General features: G+C 34.5%; 1 protein-coding gene and 1 non-coding gene across 2 annotated transcripts in view; one reads left to right on the plus strand and one right to left on the minus strand.

Moving 5' to 3' along the window:
• LOC124353690 (protein ecdysoneless) overlaps nucleotides 1-19,044 on the plus strand; it is a 29,749-nt gene extending 10,705 nt beyond the window's left edge. The window contains exons 6-13 of the mRNA XM_046803658.1: nucleotides 702-881; nucleotides 2,207-2,320; nucleotides 5,184-5,364; nucleotides 6,212-6,365; nucleotides 7,555-7,703; nucleotides 12,550-12,648; nucleotides 16,872-16,990; nucleotides 18,704-19,044. Of these exons, the coding sequence (XP_046659614.1) occupies nucleotides 702-881; nucleotides 2,207-2,320; nucleotides 5,184-5,364; nucleotides 6,212-6,365; nucleotides 7,555-7,703; nucleotides 12,550-12,648; nucleotides 16,872-16,990; nucleotides 18,704-18,865 (1,158 nt within the window). The 3' untranslated portion in view covers nucleotides 18,866-19,044. The remainder of the gene's footprint in view (nucleotides 1-701; nucleotides 882-2,206; nucleotides 2,321-5,183; nucleotides 5,365-6,211; nucleotides 6,366-7,554; nucleotides 7,704-12,549; nucleotides 12,649-16,871; nucleotides 16,991-18,703) is intronic.
• Nucleotides 16,522-16,592, minus strand: Trnaa-cgc. Its single transcript has one exon. It is a non-coding gene; the product is annotated as a tRNA-Ala (tRNA).
• Nucleotides 19,045-19,170: the final 126 nt, after the last annotated feature.

Here is a 19,170-nt window from a genome sequence, read left to right on the forward strand (position 1 = left end):
GTGAACAAGCTCACCATTTTCTTCAATCATTTCCAAAAAAAATGGTTACAGAAACGCAGTCGAGCATCAAAGTCATTCTCATTCAAAGCGTTAACCACTTGAATTTTGTAAGGATGGTGATGTAAATCTAACCTCAAAATTCTTCTGACGGTTCTGTCAGAAATTCCAAGTGCCGTACTCTGTCGACGCGCTGATCTCCGAGGGCTTCTTCCCACAGCAATTCGAACGCGTTCAATATTCTCTGGAGTTCGCACTGATCTCGCACTGCCACCTCTTTTCCTTGTCGTTTCACCAATATTTTCAAAGTTTTCGACCCACAACTTAATTGCGTTTACCGAAGGCACTGGTCTATTGCGATTAATTTGAAAATGCGCTCGGAAACGACGCATAGCGGCTACATAGCTACCACTTTGATAAAAAGCTTTCACGGCAAACGAACGTTGTTGCTTAGTCCATGGCTCCATGTCTACTGAAATGCTATGAATAGGAGAACACAATGGTGACCTTGGCTGCTCGGCCCCCACCACTCCTACGCTCCTGCGCGCTATTTATAAATGCGGGATTGACTGCCGCACCCTGTAGTGTATAGGATTATTAATTGCTGACTGTAACAAATTTGTATCAGTTAACTTGTACTGACACTGTCAAGACTATTTATTGACTACCCCGATGTGGTGCTCTAGAGTCGTAATATGTTGTAGGTGTGCCGAGCCATGAGGTACTTCCCACCCGAGCAGTGTGCGACAGTGCGGGTGACATTCACGAAGTGTTTGTACGCGATGTTAACGCACCAGAAGTATGTGCCGGACCGACGCACAGGTTGGAAACTGCCACCACCCACAGACCCAACGTATGCGGCAAAACTGCTTGGCGTCAAACTGGTAACATTCTTACTGTCTTGAAAATGTTTGTTTGAACTTAAATGTTTTGGAAGAATGGAATGTCTAAATTCCATGGATTGCTGATTCAATTCTGGTTTTACACAGGGAGTCCATGTTTTGTCATCTGAGACAATTTGCTTTAAACTTTTAACACTTTTTTTACGATACAGCTCAAAACATCTCGATGCGCTGCATAAATATTTGATATGGGCATCTCAGGCAATATTTTTCTACCCCTTGTGAGCACAATTTTCTATAATTGAAAAGTTCTGTTACTATTTCACACAGAACACTTTTGACACACGAGAAAAAATTTTTGGTTATGGTCTGTTCTGTCTCATTTTTTGTCAACTTTATCTTCCGTATTGATTGAAGATCGCCCATCTTTGTGCGACCATCTTTAAAAGCTATCTGGACCATCCACCGATCATAATCTTTGTGATCTTCACTAATCTGAAGATAATTGTTAGATGCTTTAACATCTTTAGAAAAAAAAATCATAGTGAGTATTTCACATTCATTAAAATTCTCAATAGGAGACATGATAAACACTAATAAACAAACTAATTCACATTTAATTGTTTCTATAATGTGTCTTGTATACACTGTCTGCAGTGCTTCAGCTGCGGAAATAAAAAATGCTTTATAAAAAAACATGCCCTGTATAAGGATATGTTTGATGCTCCTTGCTTTTAATATTGTATTGTGATGGTACCAATAATTGAGCTGAATAAAAGTTGTTCAAAGTGATAAAAATCGTAGCTATTCAATTGAAATATTTTACTCTATATGATCAACATTAACCAAAGCATTTTACATTAAATTATTACTAAAAAATGCTCTTCAAAAAGTTGCAGATAATAAAACTTCACAAAACTATGTAAACATAAAATGGGATAAGAGTGATATTTAATCATTGTAATTACATAAAAAATTATAAAATATATTTATAAAGTAAAAAATATATAGCTCTCTTCTATTTTTGTGTCTGAATAAAGTAGTCTGATAGTACATATTTTGGAGGAGTATTAATCAAACTGTACTCAGATTCACTACCCTTTAACTCCAGTAATGTAAATTTGAACTCATTTTCAATACATTTTTCAATAATGATCAAACAGCAATAACTACTTTAGAGCTGTTATTTCTTTTGAGCTGTTATTTATTTACTGAACATGTTAGTTTTCAAATAAAAATGTCCAGAAATACAATTTAGCACAAGTCTTGATGTCTTTTTGGTATCATTTAACACGGATTGTTACATTTATCACCACAATGATTGAAATAAACATATGCTTCTGCAATATTTCACTGCTATTTTACAGGCATGTGGTTTCGAGATACTGGTCTCCCAGAGTAAGAACTGTGGCAAGGCTGATGAATTAAACAAGGATTGGCAGATATACAAGAAATCTCTGGCTGAGAAAGGATATTTCAAGGTACTACTTATAATAATTTTGCCAAAACTAAGTAATTTGTGACATTACATTTGCCATGTGGGGCTTTTATTATTAATCCTTTTACACATTTTGGTGCACTCAGTACATCCTGTGACAACTATCGAAATAAATTAATTTCCAGTGTGATAATCAGTTTAGATTATTTTATTCATATTCAACTTTTTTAGGCTGTTAAGCAAGCGATTTAATAGTAGAATCTATTTAAAATGTCCAATTGGTGTATCTTGTAACTTCATTAACTCTGTATGGCATCAGCAAAATATATACGATAAAAAAAAAATCTGTCATACCCCTTACAACTTATATTGAATATAACTTAAATAATGCATTATTTTTGTTATATTTTGAAACCCAACTGCAGCCAAAATTGTCAAATTAATTCACATGGTATGAGATCAAGTAAGTGCAAAATGTAATGTGTTGCCTTTACCAGGAGGCGACAGATGGAGGGCATTGGTCCCTTTCTATTTAAAGGCTCACCCGTTGAGCTGAAGCCTGAGGTCAAGTACCTGGGCGTGATCCTAGATAGGGTTCTAAACTGGGGACCTCATCTAGAAAGGGTCATTGCCAGGGGTAAGTGGTCTCTAATGCAATGCAGACGTGTGATAGGTGGGCCCTGGGGACTGAAGCCGAGGCTCTTGTACTGGCTTTATGTTTCCGTGGTCAGACCTGCACTAATGTACGGAGCTGTCGTATGGTGGCCAAAAACGGAAGCCAAGACGGTGGTAGCACATCTGGCGGGTATCCAAAGGATGGCCTGCCTCGCTATCACAGGGGCTTTTCCTAGTGCGCCAGGCGCGGCTCTGGACTGTTGTCTTAATCTCGCCCCCCTGGACATTGTCATTCGAGCTATGGCCAGGAAGAGTGCCTACTGTCTTCAGCAGACGGGACTCTGGTCGGGCTGCAGCGGTGGGCACTGCAGAATTGGCACTCTGATACAGGAGGATGCTTTGCACATGATCTCTGATCAGATGCCACAAAAGTTTTCCTTTGACAAACCCTTTAGGATTATTTTACCCTCAAGGGATGATTGGTCAGAGGGGAAGAAACCTCTTCCACCAGCGGAGCTCGAATGGTACACAGACGGCTCCAAAACAAAAAGCGGCACTGGCGCTGGAATTCTGGGAGTGAGACCATGTAGGCAGCTGGTGGTTCCTATGGGTCCGTATCCGACAGTCTTTCAAGCGGAGGTCGTAGCCATTATGGAATGTGCTCGTGAGAATCTTCGTCTGCGATATAGGGGCAAGACGATTAACATTTTCACGGACAGTCAGGCAGCGCTGATGGCGCTGGATTCTTGCGCAATCAAATCAAAACTGGTTTGGGATTGCTATCAGACCGTTTCCTCCCTTGCCAGAATCAACAATGTAACCATTTGTTGGGTTTCTGGTCATGAGGGGATTCCTGGGAACGAAAGAGCTGATGCCCTGGCCAACCAGGGCTCAGCAACAATTATGACGGGCCCTCAACCGTTCTGCGGTGTTCCAAGGTGTGAATCCTCTAGGGTTGTCTCGAAATGGATTCGCGCGGAGCATGGGAGAAGGTGGAGGTTGCATCCGGGTTTGAGAGTGAGTAGAATGGTATTACAGTCACCTTCCCCCAAGGTGGCTTCGGACCTTCTCTCATTAAACAGATCAATGTCTTCTAAGGTCATTGGTCTCATTACGGGGCATGGTCACCTGAAGAAGCATCTACACAGAGTTGGCATCCTTCAGGAGGATCCGCTCTGTGGAAGGTGTAATGAGCAGGAGGAGACTGCTGAGCACCTGCTCTTTGATTGCCCTGCAATAGCAAGAGAGCGGTATGCCATCTTTGGTAGCTTGAACAGGGATGGTGAGTTTTCCCAGGAGGACTTGACAGGTTGTTTTCGGCGGTTTGTTGAACTGCTGAAGTTGTAGACTGGTAGGCCTCATGGTGTTTCCGGGGTGCGCAAAAGGCCCTTGAGGCTTAAGTGCATGGCAGTAGGCCGCCCCAAGGAAAAGAAAAAAAAAAAAAAAATGTGTTGAAGTGTTTAATAGTTACAGTTAAACTACTTTGAGTTTCTTAATACAAAAATATTTCTCCAACAATAATAACCTGATATAAAATCTTTAAAATAAATAAATCAAAATGTATTTAAAACAGTACTCTAATTCAGTTGGTGTTATAATTACATTACGGTTTTTGAAGCAAAGCTGTGCATTGTTTATGAGATTATAAGTTTATTTTTGAGATTATGAATTTGTAATTATTGTAAAATAGGGTTTTATTGAATTTGTTTTTTGCTGCAGTATTTAGGTTAAGTACTCATTAGTTCATACACAATTACTGTATGATCCTTTGTAACAATACAAGAATTTAGCCAGGAAAAGATTTTGGTGGTGCAGACAACTGATATTTTTCCGTAGTGGATAGAGAGTAAGGCTCCATTTTGTTCCTTAAAAAGTTCTTGACCCGTTTCTTTGTTGAGAACGATCTTTCAGCTGTACATGCCAGTAATACTGAATTATTTTAATAATAATAATCGTTTACTAAGAAAGTAATTTAAAAAATTTGAAAATTGGGGGGATCCGGACCCTTTGGACCCCTTCGCTGGCTACGTCCTTTTAACAATATAAAATAAAATAACAATTCATGTACTTTTTATGTACTAATATGAATAAAGAATTTTTTGATTCAGTTCATTTCAATACTTTACATTGTGTCAATAAAGTGCCAAAATATACACACTTGCTCTTTTTATACACTAGATGTTGTGTTTTGCTATTTCCTCATTACCAGTGTGTCATGCAAAGTCTGTGTTGGAACATTTGGTCTATGACACAAGAAACAATGGAATGAAACCATCAGTGCACTGTTTCAGGACTTGTTGGAAGGGTCTCAGGAGTATGTAAAGCTGGAGCAGACGGCTAAGGAATACTTCCAGTCCCACTGCACACAGTCACAGCCCCCTACTGGACAAGTTATCCTGGACATACTCCAGGACATGGAGCTGGATGTGGAGGAGATGCAGAGGAATGAAGCCAGCCTGCCACCTCCTGATGGTAGGACAGATCTCAGCTGTTATTGTTTTTTTACAGGACTTTATAACTAACAAGTACAAAAATAATCACTGGCCGACTTGTTCCATGTAATAAATAAATTTAGTAATGTTAAAATTCCAAGTAGTTAAGAATTTCCAACCTCAGGATCATTTTTTTAAATATAAGTAGTAATAACTATAAAATATGCAAACTATTTACAAATACAGAATAGAGGAGAATATATCTCTGTGGTGAAGACATTTATTAATGTTTACAAATTAATTGACATCTTTTGTACTTTTTGGATTGTTTTTGTTGCTATTTATATGTCATTTAAATGTTGATCACTTTATACATTATTTATTGTTTTTAATTGTTTTCATTTTGTTGAAACCTGTTATTTTAATTGTTTTTCTTGTTGTTTTGTTTAAACTATCAGTTATTGATTACTTACTCCTCTTATTTATTGACTTAATTTAATTTATTAAACTGTTAATCCCTCTTGTATGGTTTGTTTTTTATTTAGTAATTTGTTAATTTGCTTATCTTATTATAATACGCTTTAGCAATCATTAATTTGCATACAGCCGATATGCTGTTTTCCTTGAATAGACATAAGAATGTTCAGTGGATTGGCGATTCAACTTTGACACATTGGACGATGAACTATAATATTGTTTGTGACTATATGTGTGGTATAATATATAGGTACATGTCATAATACATGTCATAACATATGTTTACAAACAAACCATGTTTTGATATTTTCTAAATTTCATTAATAATTGATCAGTCAAGTCTCATTATGATCAAAGTATATTTACAAACAAAAAGGTATCTTTCTAATTGCGAGAATTATATGTTACAGATGACAGCTGGCTGGAGGTGACACCTCCAGAACTCGATCGTATGATGGAGCAGAGATATGGTTGCCGGCCCAGCCATACTTCCGGGGACATCTCGGCACGTCTGGCAGACTTCCTCTCTCATGTCAGTTCCCTAGACGGTGCAGAGTTTCCACAGTGAGTAGTTCCTTGAGTACTGTTCATCGTGTAAAGTTCAGTCTTGTTCCTTTTACAACCAATTTAAATCCACCAGTTACTTATATTATTATTTCACTCCTCCATTTATTGGTTATGTTCTTGTTTTTCATTATTCCATAACTTCATTGTAACGTTCCTCATCATCTTATAGACAAGAAATCAGAGGTGAAATGTGAGTTTCATTGTACCCATTACTTTTCATTTGGACGCAAAAAAATATTCTCAGCAAATTTTATCACAACTTTAAAAACTATTCTCATCTTCATTATGTTAAGATATTAATATCTCTGTAATGCTGTTTAAAAGAATGATTAACAATTAAATTTATTGAAGTGAATTATTTTTTGTCCAAATTAATGAAAACATGTTGTACTTATTTTTTAATTTTTTATTGACTGCATGTGTTTAAGTCCAGTAATTGTAATAAACAAAATTTAATTATTTATTATGCATAGTAGTAGTTTTATACTAGTTGAAAGGTATGAAATACAAATACAAGAAAATAAGAATAAAGTAATATACAAAGTTAAGAAGGGCACATTACGATTGACTTGAACTATAATAAATTTTAAAAAAGTTTTATGAATCATAAAAATAGCATAGCAGCTGATTGTTACGAGCAAGTATTTCTGCTTAGAGCGACAGCTAGGACAGTGAATGTGCACCTGGACTAACAAAATAAACAAAAGCCTCAGCTGTGATTGCTGCCGGAAGAAGCACTCTCACAAATTTGGATGAAATTTTTTGAAACTTAATTAATATAATGCGTTGTTCCGAGATATACATTTAATCAGCAAGATATCCTGTTTGTGTATGAAGCTTGTATGGTTAGCTAACATATGAGGTTGTAAAAAGTGAAGTAGGCAAGTTGTGGAATGCAGCAATGGATGCCAATACAAAGTTACAACCTGGTGTGGCCTGAGAACAATCATAAACCATACAAATGTGGAACAACATGAAACAAATGATCATGAACGCAATTCAACACGTCACAAAATATTATAAGACAAAGGCACAGATGGTCAACAGTGATAGACGAGTAGAGCCAAGACGCAGCACATTATTAAATATCTTCTAATTAACAGCTGCCTTTTATGTACTTTTACAATAATAATACTTTTTTAGTCTATTGGAAACCACTTACATAATCCATATTCCTCTGTTCCAGGGACGATGGAGTGTCCGAGGCTCCAGTCAGGCCTCGACGTGGGATTAAGGCCAAGAAAAAAGCTGTTCCTGCGGAAAAAGACAATGAAGATGACAACAGAGTGTCTTTTGACCACGAGGCCTTTTCCTGTGCTGTGCAGAACATTCTAGGTAGAGTGAACCACATTCTTGTGGTCTCGTTGAGTACTTGTTTGGATAATTTTAATATGGCCAAGTTAAGTTGAAAGTTGACCAAAGTTTGTTGTTTATGATTCAAAATAAGTTTTTTTAAACCGCTACATTAGTTATTTTAAATGGGTGGTAGTTACTGATATTCTAATGTTTTCTCAGTGATACCGTGTTGTATTAATTTTATCACAGTAAACCAGTATTGCCATAAAAGTGTTTATTTAACTATGCTGTCACAGTAGTCTTTTTTCTAGTTTTTCCACTTCTGCAGTTTCGTTACAGTTTTAACATCTTCAGGTGTTACAATATGTTTATTAAACTTTAACTCATTTGAGCATGTCTTAAGCAAAAACAAAAACACAACACATAACTAATATGGTATAAATAAAAACACGTACATAAAACAAATATTTTGGATAGAAAATACACACACATAAAAACTGTTATATTTGGCCAATATTTGTGTTGTGATAGGTCCCACACAAGGGGTGGGCAAGTAGTTATCCTTAAACTCTGTTATCATTTCGTGTTGGTTGTCTCCTTTCCCTGTTCACTATTGTCATCACTACATTGTATTTGACAAGTGCTTCACTCCAGATGTGATACTGGGAGCTATTTTGACTAGTTGGTAGTTGCAGAACATTTCTCTGTTCTTTTTTTATGATTCCGCTTTCTTGTTTACGTTTCTGCACGAGGTTATTTGCCGTTATATTTTTGTATCATCGTGACGTATTAAAATTATTTTAAAACGCTACTAAAAAAATTATTTTAGCTTAAAAGATAACTTTTGTATGAAATAAAGTCAACCACTATGTTTTCACTTGAAAGGCTGGATAGATAGGTTTCACTACAGGCGCATCAGCATTATTTAATGCGTACGGGAGAGGGTTAAGAACCCTCAGGCTCTGTTTTGACTGCCTTGTAGATTTCAAACTCGTCAATATGACCAAGGGATTTTTCTTTCTTGCCAAGATGTAGAACTTTCAAATTGTCATTGAAATTGAAATAGTTGTGGTTATTATCAGTGACATGAGCGGCATTTACTGATTTTAAAGAACTTAATTTTTTGGTGCCGAGTAATGAAGTTTAGGTAATTAAAAGGCGGCTGCATTTTAGTGGAGGTTGAACCGAGAACTGGCAGCCTTAATGGTCAGAAAATATTGCAAGTATTGAACTAGTTTGAGAGGCAATCTGTAAAAACCATTAATTAACTGAATGGCAGTTGGAAGATCTTGTAATTTCAAAATCTGTGCTTTTGAAATTTTAAATGAAGATTTTAAAATGAACTGTAAATTAACCCAGATCATGAGTCACTCTCGACTGAAATGTGACTTGTCTTAAATCATCTAAACCAGTGGTTCCCAACCTTTTGTGTTTGGCGACCCAATTGCAAATGTTTTTTTCACATTCGCGACCCATCCCTCACTCGTGATTTTATATATACATATGTGTATATAACATTAATATAAAATACACATGATTTATATTTATATATGTGTATAGAAAAAAAAAAATGTAAAATGTAAATAAATATGTACACAGCTTAGTATTGAAAACATAGAAAGAGTTTATTGATTATTCAAGATTACAAATAATTTTCTATAATACTAGTGTGACTTCTGGCATTGTTTTGACTGAACAAGTAATTCAATGTCTGGATTAAAAATTATATATTTTGAGGCGTAAATCACTTTCAACGTCCACCAGTCTGTTTCTATACTTATTCTTGGTGTGAACCAAGGTTGAAAAGGCACGCTCACAAAGATATGTTGTTGAAAAAACCATTAGGAATCTCATTGCCTTTTCATACAAAACTGGATAGCTTTGCTTAGCATTCAGCCAAAATGAGGTTAAAACCTTTCTTCTTGAACATGGTTTTCATGGTGGAATCACACAGGACAATTCAATTAAAAGCATCGTCCTGAAAGAAGAAAAAATACATTTTTTAATATAAGGTAATTTTTTGCAACGCTTAAAACTGAAGCTTGTAGGTCAACCCAGTTGTCACCTATTTCTGAAAGAATTAATTTTTTTTTCCCACAAGAACAAAAATAGCTACCATTGAAAATTCAGAAAAAAATTGATATATAGTGTAATACTTAATTACAATAAAAAAAATTATAATCGGCATTTAAAAATTCTGAATAAAAAATAAAATTTAAGCAAAAAAGTTCATGTAAAAATGTGTACATACCTCAAATGCTGCTAAGTTGACGTTCTTTAAATTATCCTCGTCGAATGGATTTTGTATCCACTTATTAGTAGCTGCTATTGGTGGAAAGTATCACCTCAGTTCGGATTACAAGCCTTGTAAGTGTAAATATTATAATTTCTGAGGTTTGAATCGACTGTCTGGTCAGCTCATTGAAATCCACAAATTCATTCATCAATGGGAATGCATCAAATTTATTTGCTTGTACCTTTTGATGCCAATCTATCAATTTTCTTAATAGTAGCATCCACTTTATCTTGAACAAAGAATCCGATGTACATCTTCTCCTTGTAATGTAAGATTAAGGATGTTTAGAGAGCTAAAAATGTCAGCTAGGTATGATACAGTTTTATCAGCCAAGTCTCATCATTGAGGCAATCGCAAAGAAAATGTTTGGCCTTTTCTTTGCCATCGTGTTCAATTTGAACCAAAAACAATCTAACTTCGTCTTGAAGTTCGAACAATCTGGAAAAGCACCTTTCCCCGTGACAACCAACACACTTCACAATGTAGAAGTAACTGCTTATGGTCGCTTCCCATTTCATCACACATTATACAGCGAACATCCTGAGAGTTTTTTGATTGTGCTTTTATTAAGTTCACAATTTTTACGGTGTCATCAAGAGTGCTTTTAAGGTCTGGATTCATTCCCTTAACCGCCAAAGCCTCCCTATGGATGCTGCAGTGGGTCCATTCAACTAACGGAGCTACTTCCTTGACTTTACCTACTAGGCCCGTATATTTTTCCCGACATAGCACAAGCTCCATCGGTTTTTTAACCCGACACATTTCGACCAATTAATTCCATGTTCGCGAATAAAAACTATCCAAGGAGTTGAAAATGTCTTGGCCAGTTGTACTGATCTTTAGTGAGTGGCAAAATAAAATGTCTTCTTCAACTGATCCATTGAGATTAAACCTTACAAAACATAACAAATTAGCATTGTTAGCAATATCTGTACTTTCGTCTAATTGTAAAGAATAAAAGTCACTTTCTTTCACAGCAGATATTAAAATCACCTTTAACGTTAGCAGACATTTCCTCAATTCTACGTTTCACTGTAGTGTTGGATAGGGGTATTTGACCTATCTGTTAACCTGATTTTCCATCAAGCAGAAGTGACGAAATTATTTTTGCTCCGGGCAAAATAAGGTTCTCGCCTGCTGTGTGCGGAGCGCTATGTTTTTGCTATTAGCAAAGACACCTGGTAAGAGGCCATAGTAATTTTTTTATTGCCTTGCCCAGATGACACATTCTCCATATTTGACCGAGTTGAAATAAGTTCTTTTTTTCTTACTTTGAAAAAACATCAAAGGTTTATTCAAGCATTCTGGATGTTTTGTTGAAATGTGCCTCTGAAGTTTTGAAGGCTTCATACTTTTGTTAGCCAAGGTTTCAAAACAAAGTACGCATTGGGGTAAAGGTTCTTCTTCCGTACCTATTAACGTAAATCCATAATGAAGGTATTCAGGACAATATTTACGAAACATTTTTTTCCCTTTCTTAACATTTTAAAATACTCGAGGCACTATAACATCATTGCTAGTAGAACGGACGATTAAGCTCACTTTCATTAGTAGATTCCAGTTTTCTCTTAACACAAAATCCAGTTTTCAGCCAATTCTCCATCGTAAATAGATGTAACAGTCACTACTTTAAAAAAAAATAAAAAAAAGCTAGAACGAGTATCACGCCACTGACGTCTGTTTCTTACTCAGGCAAATACCAGAGCCAGACTGACTAATGGAGCGAGACTGTGCGAGTGAGAGAGCGTGCGAGCGAAGCCTGGTGGGAGAAAAACGGTTGGACTGGCGGCACAGCCGCGGCGCGCCGTTGCCAGATTGTGCACGGTCACTACGCTACTCAGCTAATGTAAGAGTGACAGTCACGCCGCGACCCCACCTTAAGTCCGCCCGCGACCCACTGTTTGGGAAACGCTGATCTAAACCACTATTTTGTCTGAGTACCGCCTATAGATTTGATGTTGAAAAGTTTTTAAATCAGAGAGATTATATCTAAAGCAGATGATCAAGTTTCTACTAACGTTTTGCTCAAGACTTCAGTCATAATGAAATGCAACGCTGACGCTAGCACATGTAACGTATGAAATAGAGCACTGTAACTTGCAGATGTCGAAGCGCAGCGAATACTTTGTGGCAGTCTTGGAAGAATCTCCTATCCATCCTCATATTCGATCTAAGACCATCTCACAGTCGGTCATGTAGTAATCAACCTAAAGGAAGGTCACGTACACAAATCTCGTATACTTTCATAGGCTAGTATTTGTGGTGTAGAAATCTAATGTGTCTGGGTTGGTGAAAGTAAGATAACATTATGCCTTGTTACATTAAATAATCTGTGTTTCTCTTTGTATCTATTCTAGTCTTATCATACAGTGAACAAATGTTACATTTTACATATACAAGACATTTATACGGTACCTACAATACATAGGTACTGTATTTGTTTGCTTTGGCTCTAGCTTGATTGAGTTCCTACTTTATACTTTGACTTTTTATTTGAAAGACAATTGAAACCTTGACTCATAATGCCAATTGTCTGAAGTAAGCATAGTTTACTTCTGTATTTTCTTTACAAAAATGTCCTTGGTGCAGATTTTGTAGTACCAGAAGACAACTGGGATATGGAATCTGATGGATCGGGTATGAGCTCATATGAAGATGAAGAAGACATGGATCTCGGAGGCAAGACAGGTTTGTTACATGTCTATGTTGAATTATAAAAATAAAAATTACAGTGCTCAAGTCGCTTATACTTCACTTCTAGGAGTTTACTAATCTGTATCTAGTAATTTTACAAATATTCAATTTAAGAATTCCGTTTTTTTAATGTTGAGACGCTTCCATGAGCCAGTCTAAATTTGTGAATATTGAACTAGAAATTTTTCTAAATGTATGGCCTATTGTTATCAATACATTTTTGTTGACAATAATGCTATATCATACAATTAAAAGTAATTGAAATAGATTTTTCATAAATAATGATTATGTAGTTGAAGAGGAAAATCTATATATAAATAATCTCAATATGTTCCAGATTTGTCAAAAAAGATAATGTATATAATATTTTTATTATTTTATTTTATTAAAGATGCTATAGATTCTTGGGCTCACGTTAAAGTATATTGGCACAGTAAACTGTTTTATGCTTATTATTTATTTTATTTTTGTACTGTACGGTTTTATTTACTTGAAATATATTATTATTATTATGCTGCTTTAATATTTATTGTTATAAACCGCTCTTTCAAGACCTGATATCTGGTCTTTTTGTAAGTGGTTAAATAGTATATCACTCACAAAAAACTAGGATAGGTAACAAATTGTACCAAAATACTGGGGTACATGAAAGTAAGGTGGCAAGCAAATACCTTCTGTGTTGTTTACAACAAGCCCGTAAAGACATGCATGAATAATCACAAATAACATGCATGAATTCATCACAAGACATCCACTCTTGGCATCAACTTAGAATAGATTATTAACATTAAAAAGATAATAAGAGTGTTGAGGTTAAATGTAGGAGGGTCTTTCTCCTTGTTTGTTTTTGATGCTGGAAAGTTTTCGAAGGTTGCATTGTTTTTTACTGGACTATTATCATTATTTAGTGATACAAAAGAATCAGTAACAAAATATTTGGAGTTCTGCAATCAGATCTCTTCCTCAAGTGGATAAATAATGTAAGACAATATAAGAGATGCTTGGTACAAACATAACCTCAATGAATATGTTCATTAAAATGTTTTAACCCATTGGCTTATACATATTTTTACTATCAGCTCAACTGGAGTTATCCTATTAAAAATGCTAAAAACATAAGAGTTTTGTTATATGTTTATAAAAAATTTATTTTTCAAGTTATTTGGTTATATTTTATATCTTTTTGGATTAACATGAAATGGGCTTTAATAAAAAATAGATAGTGATATATTTGGGCATAATTTAAAAATAATAATGCTGTACAAACTAAAAAAGTTTCTGAATTTTTTAAATTAAAAAAATTGTTTTTTTACTCAAATAATATAAAATAAAATACCCCATTGTTGCTTTTATTTTATTTGAAATGTATGTATTTCTCTACCTAGCAATACTAGAATATGTGCATATATATATGCATAGTTTGTGAGAATAAATGTTTTTTCTAAATACTGAAAATTCCAAGAATATTGATTTTTTTTCTCTTGTAGTACACTAATATTCTTATAGTAACTTATTATTCATTTAAATTTCAATTAATTGTAGTACTGCAGTTTTTCTTATGTGTTACAATAATATTAGTCTAATTTATACTAACATTTGTTTGAAAAAGGAGTTAAAATAAAAATAGTTATTTAGATGGCGCTGTACTTGTCATGGAATGGTTCCGAGATATAAATTTTGAGCCCAGACTAGCTGTCACGGAACCGTTCCATGATACAAGGCCAATGGGTTAACCTCCAGAAAAGACATGAAAAGCAATTTTTGATATCTCTTTTATAAGTTTATAATCCTTAATGATGGTTAGTCTTGTATTTTCAAAATTTTATGATGGGATGTGTGTGTGTGTATATATATATTTTAAATAGAGATCTTAATGAAGAATTTTGTTCAAAAATATCTAATTACATAAAGAAAAATGCCTTAGAAGAAAACTTAAGTGATCATTCCATCAACTTACTAATAAATAAATCTCCGAAAACACCAACATTCTACATATTGCCCAAAATCCACAAGAATATTTCAAATCCACCAGGAAGACCAATTGTAGCTTCAATATCTTCTCCAACTGAGAGAATTTCTTCTTTTGTTGATGACCATTTAAAAGAATTTGTGACTAACCTTCCTTCATTTGTGAAAAATAGTAATGATTTTTTGCACCTTGTGAAAAATGTAGCTCAACCTCTTCCTGAAAATACTAAATTAGTAACAATCGATGTTCAATCATTGTACACAAATATTGAACACCAACAAGGAATTGATTCTGTTAGATACTACTTAAACAAACGTCCCAAAAGTACACTTCCTTCGTCAGATTTTCTTTTAACATTAATAAATTTCATTCTAACTATGAATTGCTTTAGGTTTCAAAATAACTTTTATCTGCAGCAAAAAGGGACAGCCATGGGAACAAGAATGGCTCCTTCTTATGCTAATCTTGTCATGGGCAAGCTTGAACATGATTTTCTAGAAACACAAACATACAAACCCATATTTTGGAAACGTTACATTGACGATATCTTCATGATATGGACATATAGTAACGAACAATTACAACATTTTTTACAATCACTGAACACTTTCTGCAACTTAAAATTTACGTGGGAGATATCTGATTCAATTGTGAGTTTCCTGGATATAGATATTTTTATTGAAAATCAGAAGTTGAAAACTAAGATCAATATAAAAAACACCAACACATTTCAATATCTACATTATGACAGTTGTCATCCGTCCCATGTCAAAAAAGCCATTCCAAAGAGTTTAGCTAAAAGAGCCCAAAATTTATGCAGTGACAAATATCACTTAGAACAATATATTGATAATTTATTATCAGCATTTTCCAAAAGGGGTTATCCACGAAAACTTTTAAACAACAAACTGAACACCAAATCACTATCAATTGGAACAAGTAAATCTAAATTTGACAATAATGATCCAAAGTTTTTAACAAAATACCACCCAGGACTTTATAAAATTAACAATATACTTCGAGTAGCATACAGTTTATTGGACAGCTCTGCATCAACTAAAAACATATTCAAATACATTCCAAAAATAAGATTTAGAAAACCACCAGTTTTGAAAGATATTTTAGTCCATCCAAAATTACCTAAGCACAAAGACCAAGAAAACATGACAGTTGGGTCACATCCTTGCAATAAACCCAGGTGTTTAGTTTGCAACATGTGCTCTACTTCAAAAACATTTACAAGTAGTTCTACACAAAAATCATACAGTATATTTGAAGACTTAACATGTGAATCAAAAAATATTGTTTACCAAATTCAGTGCAAGTTATGCCCTAAAGATTATATTGGTTCAACGATAAATTCACTTAGAACAAGGATGACTGGGCACAGGTATGCATATAAACATAAAAAAACAGAGCAACCTGTAGTGGCACATGGCTTAATACATAATTTAAATTTTGAAGAAACATTTTCAGTGAAACCAATTAGAAAAATATCACAAAATTTAACTACACACAGTCTGAGAACCATGGAACAAGCCCATCAACTCGTCACTAAATCAAAATTTCCAAGTGGATTAAATTTAAGGTGACTTAGTCAACAAAGTGAATTTATAAAATTAAATCATATGTTCACCATTGTACATAATTCATTCTTACTTTTCATTTTCTGTGTTGATGTTTTATGTTTATTCTGTTCTTATAGCCCTATTTATATAATTTTTTGTTATTTCCTGAAGACGGCTTAAGCCGAAATATAGAAAATGTTTATTACAATAATTGAAGAATTCTTATTGAAGATTAATATATATGTATACATATATATATATATATATATATATATATATATATATATGTATATATATATATTTCAGTAAACATTGAATCACATAAAGTATTTGCTCTGCCGGGATTTGAACCCGGATCTCTCACTTGCGGGGTGAGTGTGCTACCACTACACCACAGAGCCCCTACTTTTTACAATTCAATTATATTGTACCTGGCCGTTTGTGTCACATATATGTTGTAACAACCTAACTAACATAATATGATTGGAAGACCAAATACCTGTCAAACAACTTTTTTATTTACATAAATTAGCCCATATATATATATATATATATATATATATATATATATATATATATATATATATATATTTATTTATTTATTTATTAGATTAAACCTATTTATTGTCCTAGTTTCAGTTTGTTGTGGATTTTTTGAGATGTTTCAATTCCTGTGCCAGGAGATCAAGCTGAGACGCCTGTCAGTGAGTTGAAACAGTACATGGACCAGATGGACCGAGAGCTGTCGTCCACCGCTGTCGGCAAAAGTTTCCAAAAGATCCAGACCAGCAACAAGAAGGTGAGCCCAACTGAGGACTTAACTAACTTTTATTCAATAGTCACATAATTCAAATTTGTTGAGAACTATAGATGTAATTAAGTGTTTTTAGTGCTAAGGACTTTTGGAAAAATGTAAAAATTATGTGGCGCATTAGAACTTGTTCAGCAGATTTTAATGGAAAAGAATGTACACTGACACAAAAGTTGTGGCATTTCGATGCTGTTTTTGTATAAAACACTGCGTGATTTCTTACCACCCTTTCTAACCTGATCATGCTTGATAGAAACGTGAAAGGTTTTGGCGATATGAAAGAAATAAAAAATGGAAAAACTATTTTCAAAAACATTACTGCGGTATAAAATAACCTGCCTAGGCCATGCCACTAATTTATTTGAACTAAGAACAAACTGCTCTAATCAAGCCTAGCAGAGAATGTACGGTATAAAATAATTCTGTTAGCGCAACACTATTCCAGGAGTTTTTTTCGTCTCTCCTTGTATGTATTCAAGATGATGGTAAAGTACCTCTCGTAATTTACCATCCTAGTATTATGTAGAAAGTTGAATATGTCAAAGTACTCCAGATGGCGTATTCAAGACCCAGCAAGTAAGATTGTAAATACTAATTTTGTTCATTTCTCTTCAAATATGTCCTATAGTTTATCATTATTGAAAATGCTTTAGAAGAATCCGCCTCCATTATCATAACAAGACTACATGGTGTGTCATTTCGTTTTGTCCATTATTCACCTGACTTTTCTTCGTGCACAGTCTAGTTTTATTATGTTTATTGTTAAAGTGTTCTTTTTCACCTGACTTTTCTTCGTGCACAGCCTAGTTTTATTATGTTTATTGTTAATGTGTTCTTTTTAAGGCAATCACTACCAATGTTTCTTTACATGATTATATAGTTCCTTGTTATACATATATTTATATTTTTCAGTATTGCATATGTTTTTAAAATGTTAAGATATTTATGTATTGGACATAATCTTGGAGCCTTAATCTTTTGTGATCAATATGACCTCAGGATTACTACAAGGCTCAAATTTATGATCATCACTTTCAGTATTGTAAAATATGACGTAGTTAAAAGGTCCTGTCAAATAGTCAAATTTTGATGTTTACTGATGACCTGCTTGAATCGTAACCTATGACCAGGATTTTGTTTATCTCCATAGAGATTTGGACCTAATAGATGGGCGATTATATATGCAGACAGTCTATAACTTAATGTCTCTTGTTTTCTAAATTAAACACTTTTAAAATTACAAATTGAATGTCTATGATTTATGGAGAGTTAATAATATCATTGATTTGGTTATACTTTGTGATTTGAGGCAGTCCTTTTCGGATCAATCACAAAAGTTGTTAATAAAGCAAATCAAAATTTGGTTTTTGTGATCAGAAAAGTTGAGCAGTTTAGGTGTCATGTGACACTGAAGACTTTGTACCCTCATTAATACAGTCACAATTGGAGTTTGCATCTCTAGTATGGGCTCCAAATTACAATGTGGTAATTCTTGTAACAAAGAATTAAATGAATAAAATTACAGATTTTGTTATTTTGAGGAGGGAAATTTTTAAGGTATTTGCTTTCTCATCTCTTTTAGTAGTGATGTTAAAGAATTAATATTTTATAGAGTGTTAGATTTAATGTACAAAGTGTGCCATGTCTAAATGTGTCCGCTTTCTTAATTTTGACCCGTTTTTTTTCCGCGTCTTTTTTCAGGAAATGGAAGACAGTTTTTCTGAAGTGGAAAACTTTGAGCCGGTAGACATTGATTTGAACGCCTTAAAAAATATTTTAGAATCGTACCAGTCACAAATGGGTGGAGCTGGGCCGGCCTCGAACATGTTGGGACCCATGGGGGTGAGACTGGACAAGCCGTGATCTCCACCGAACTTCTCTTCTATTCCTCCCTCCGAATGCTGAGACCTGTCTGGAGCCAACTACAGAGTTTAGCTGAATTATTTCAGGAGTGTGTTTTCATGTTGGGAAAGCATCACCACAGTTTGTTTACCTTATGTTTATTTACTCCTTCCAAATACAGCAAGAATATTTGTAATTCTCTTCCTTGTGTGTCTACTGAGAGAGTGAGCTCTGCCTATCAATATTTTCATCAGCCAAATATTGACTCGCAGAGTTGTCCAGTCTAGAGTCCAGTTGAGTCTGGAACAATTACTGTAAATAATCCG

Source organism: Homalodisca vitripennis, chromosome 2 (assembly GCF_021130785.1).
Source record: "Homalodisca vitripennis isolate AUS2020 chromosome 2, UT_GWSS_2.1, whole genome shotgun sequence".
Lineage (NCBI taxonomy): Eukaryota > Metazoa > Arthropoda > Insecta > Hemiptera > Cicadellidae > Homalodisca > Homalodisca vitripennis.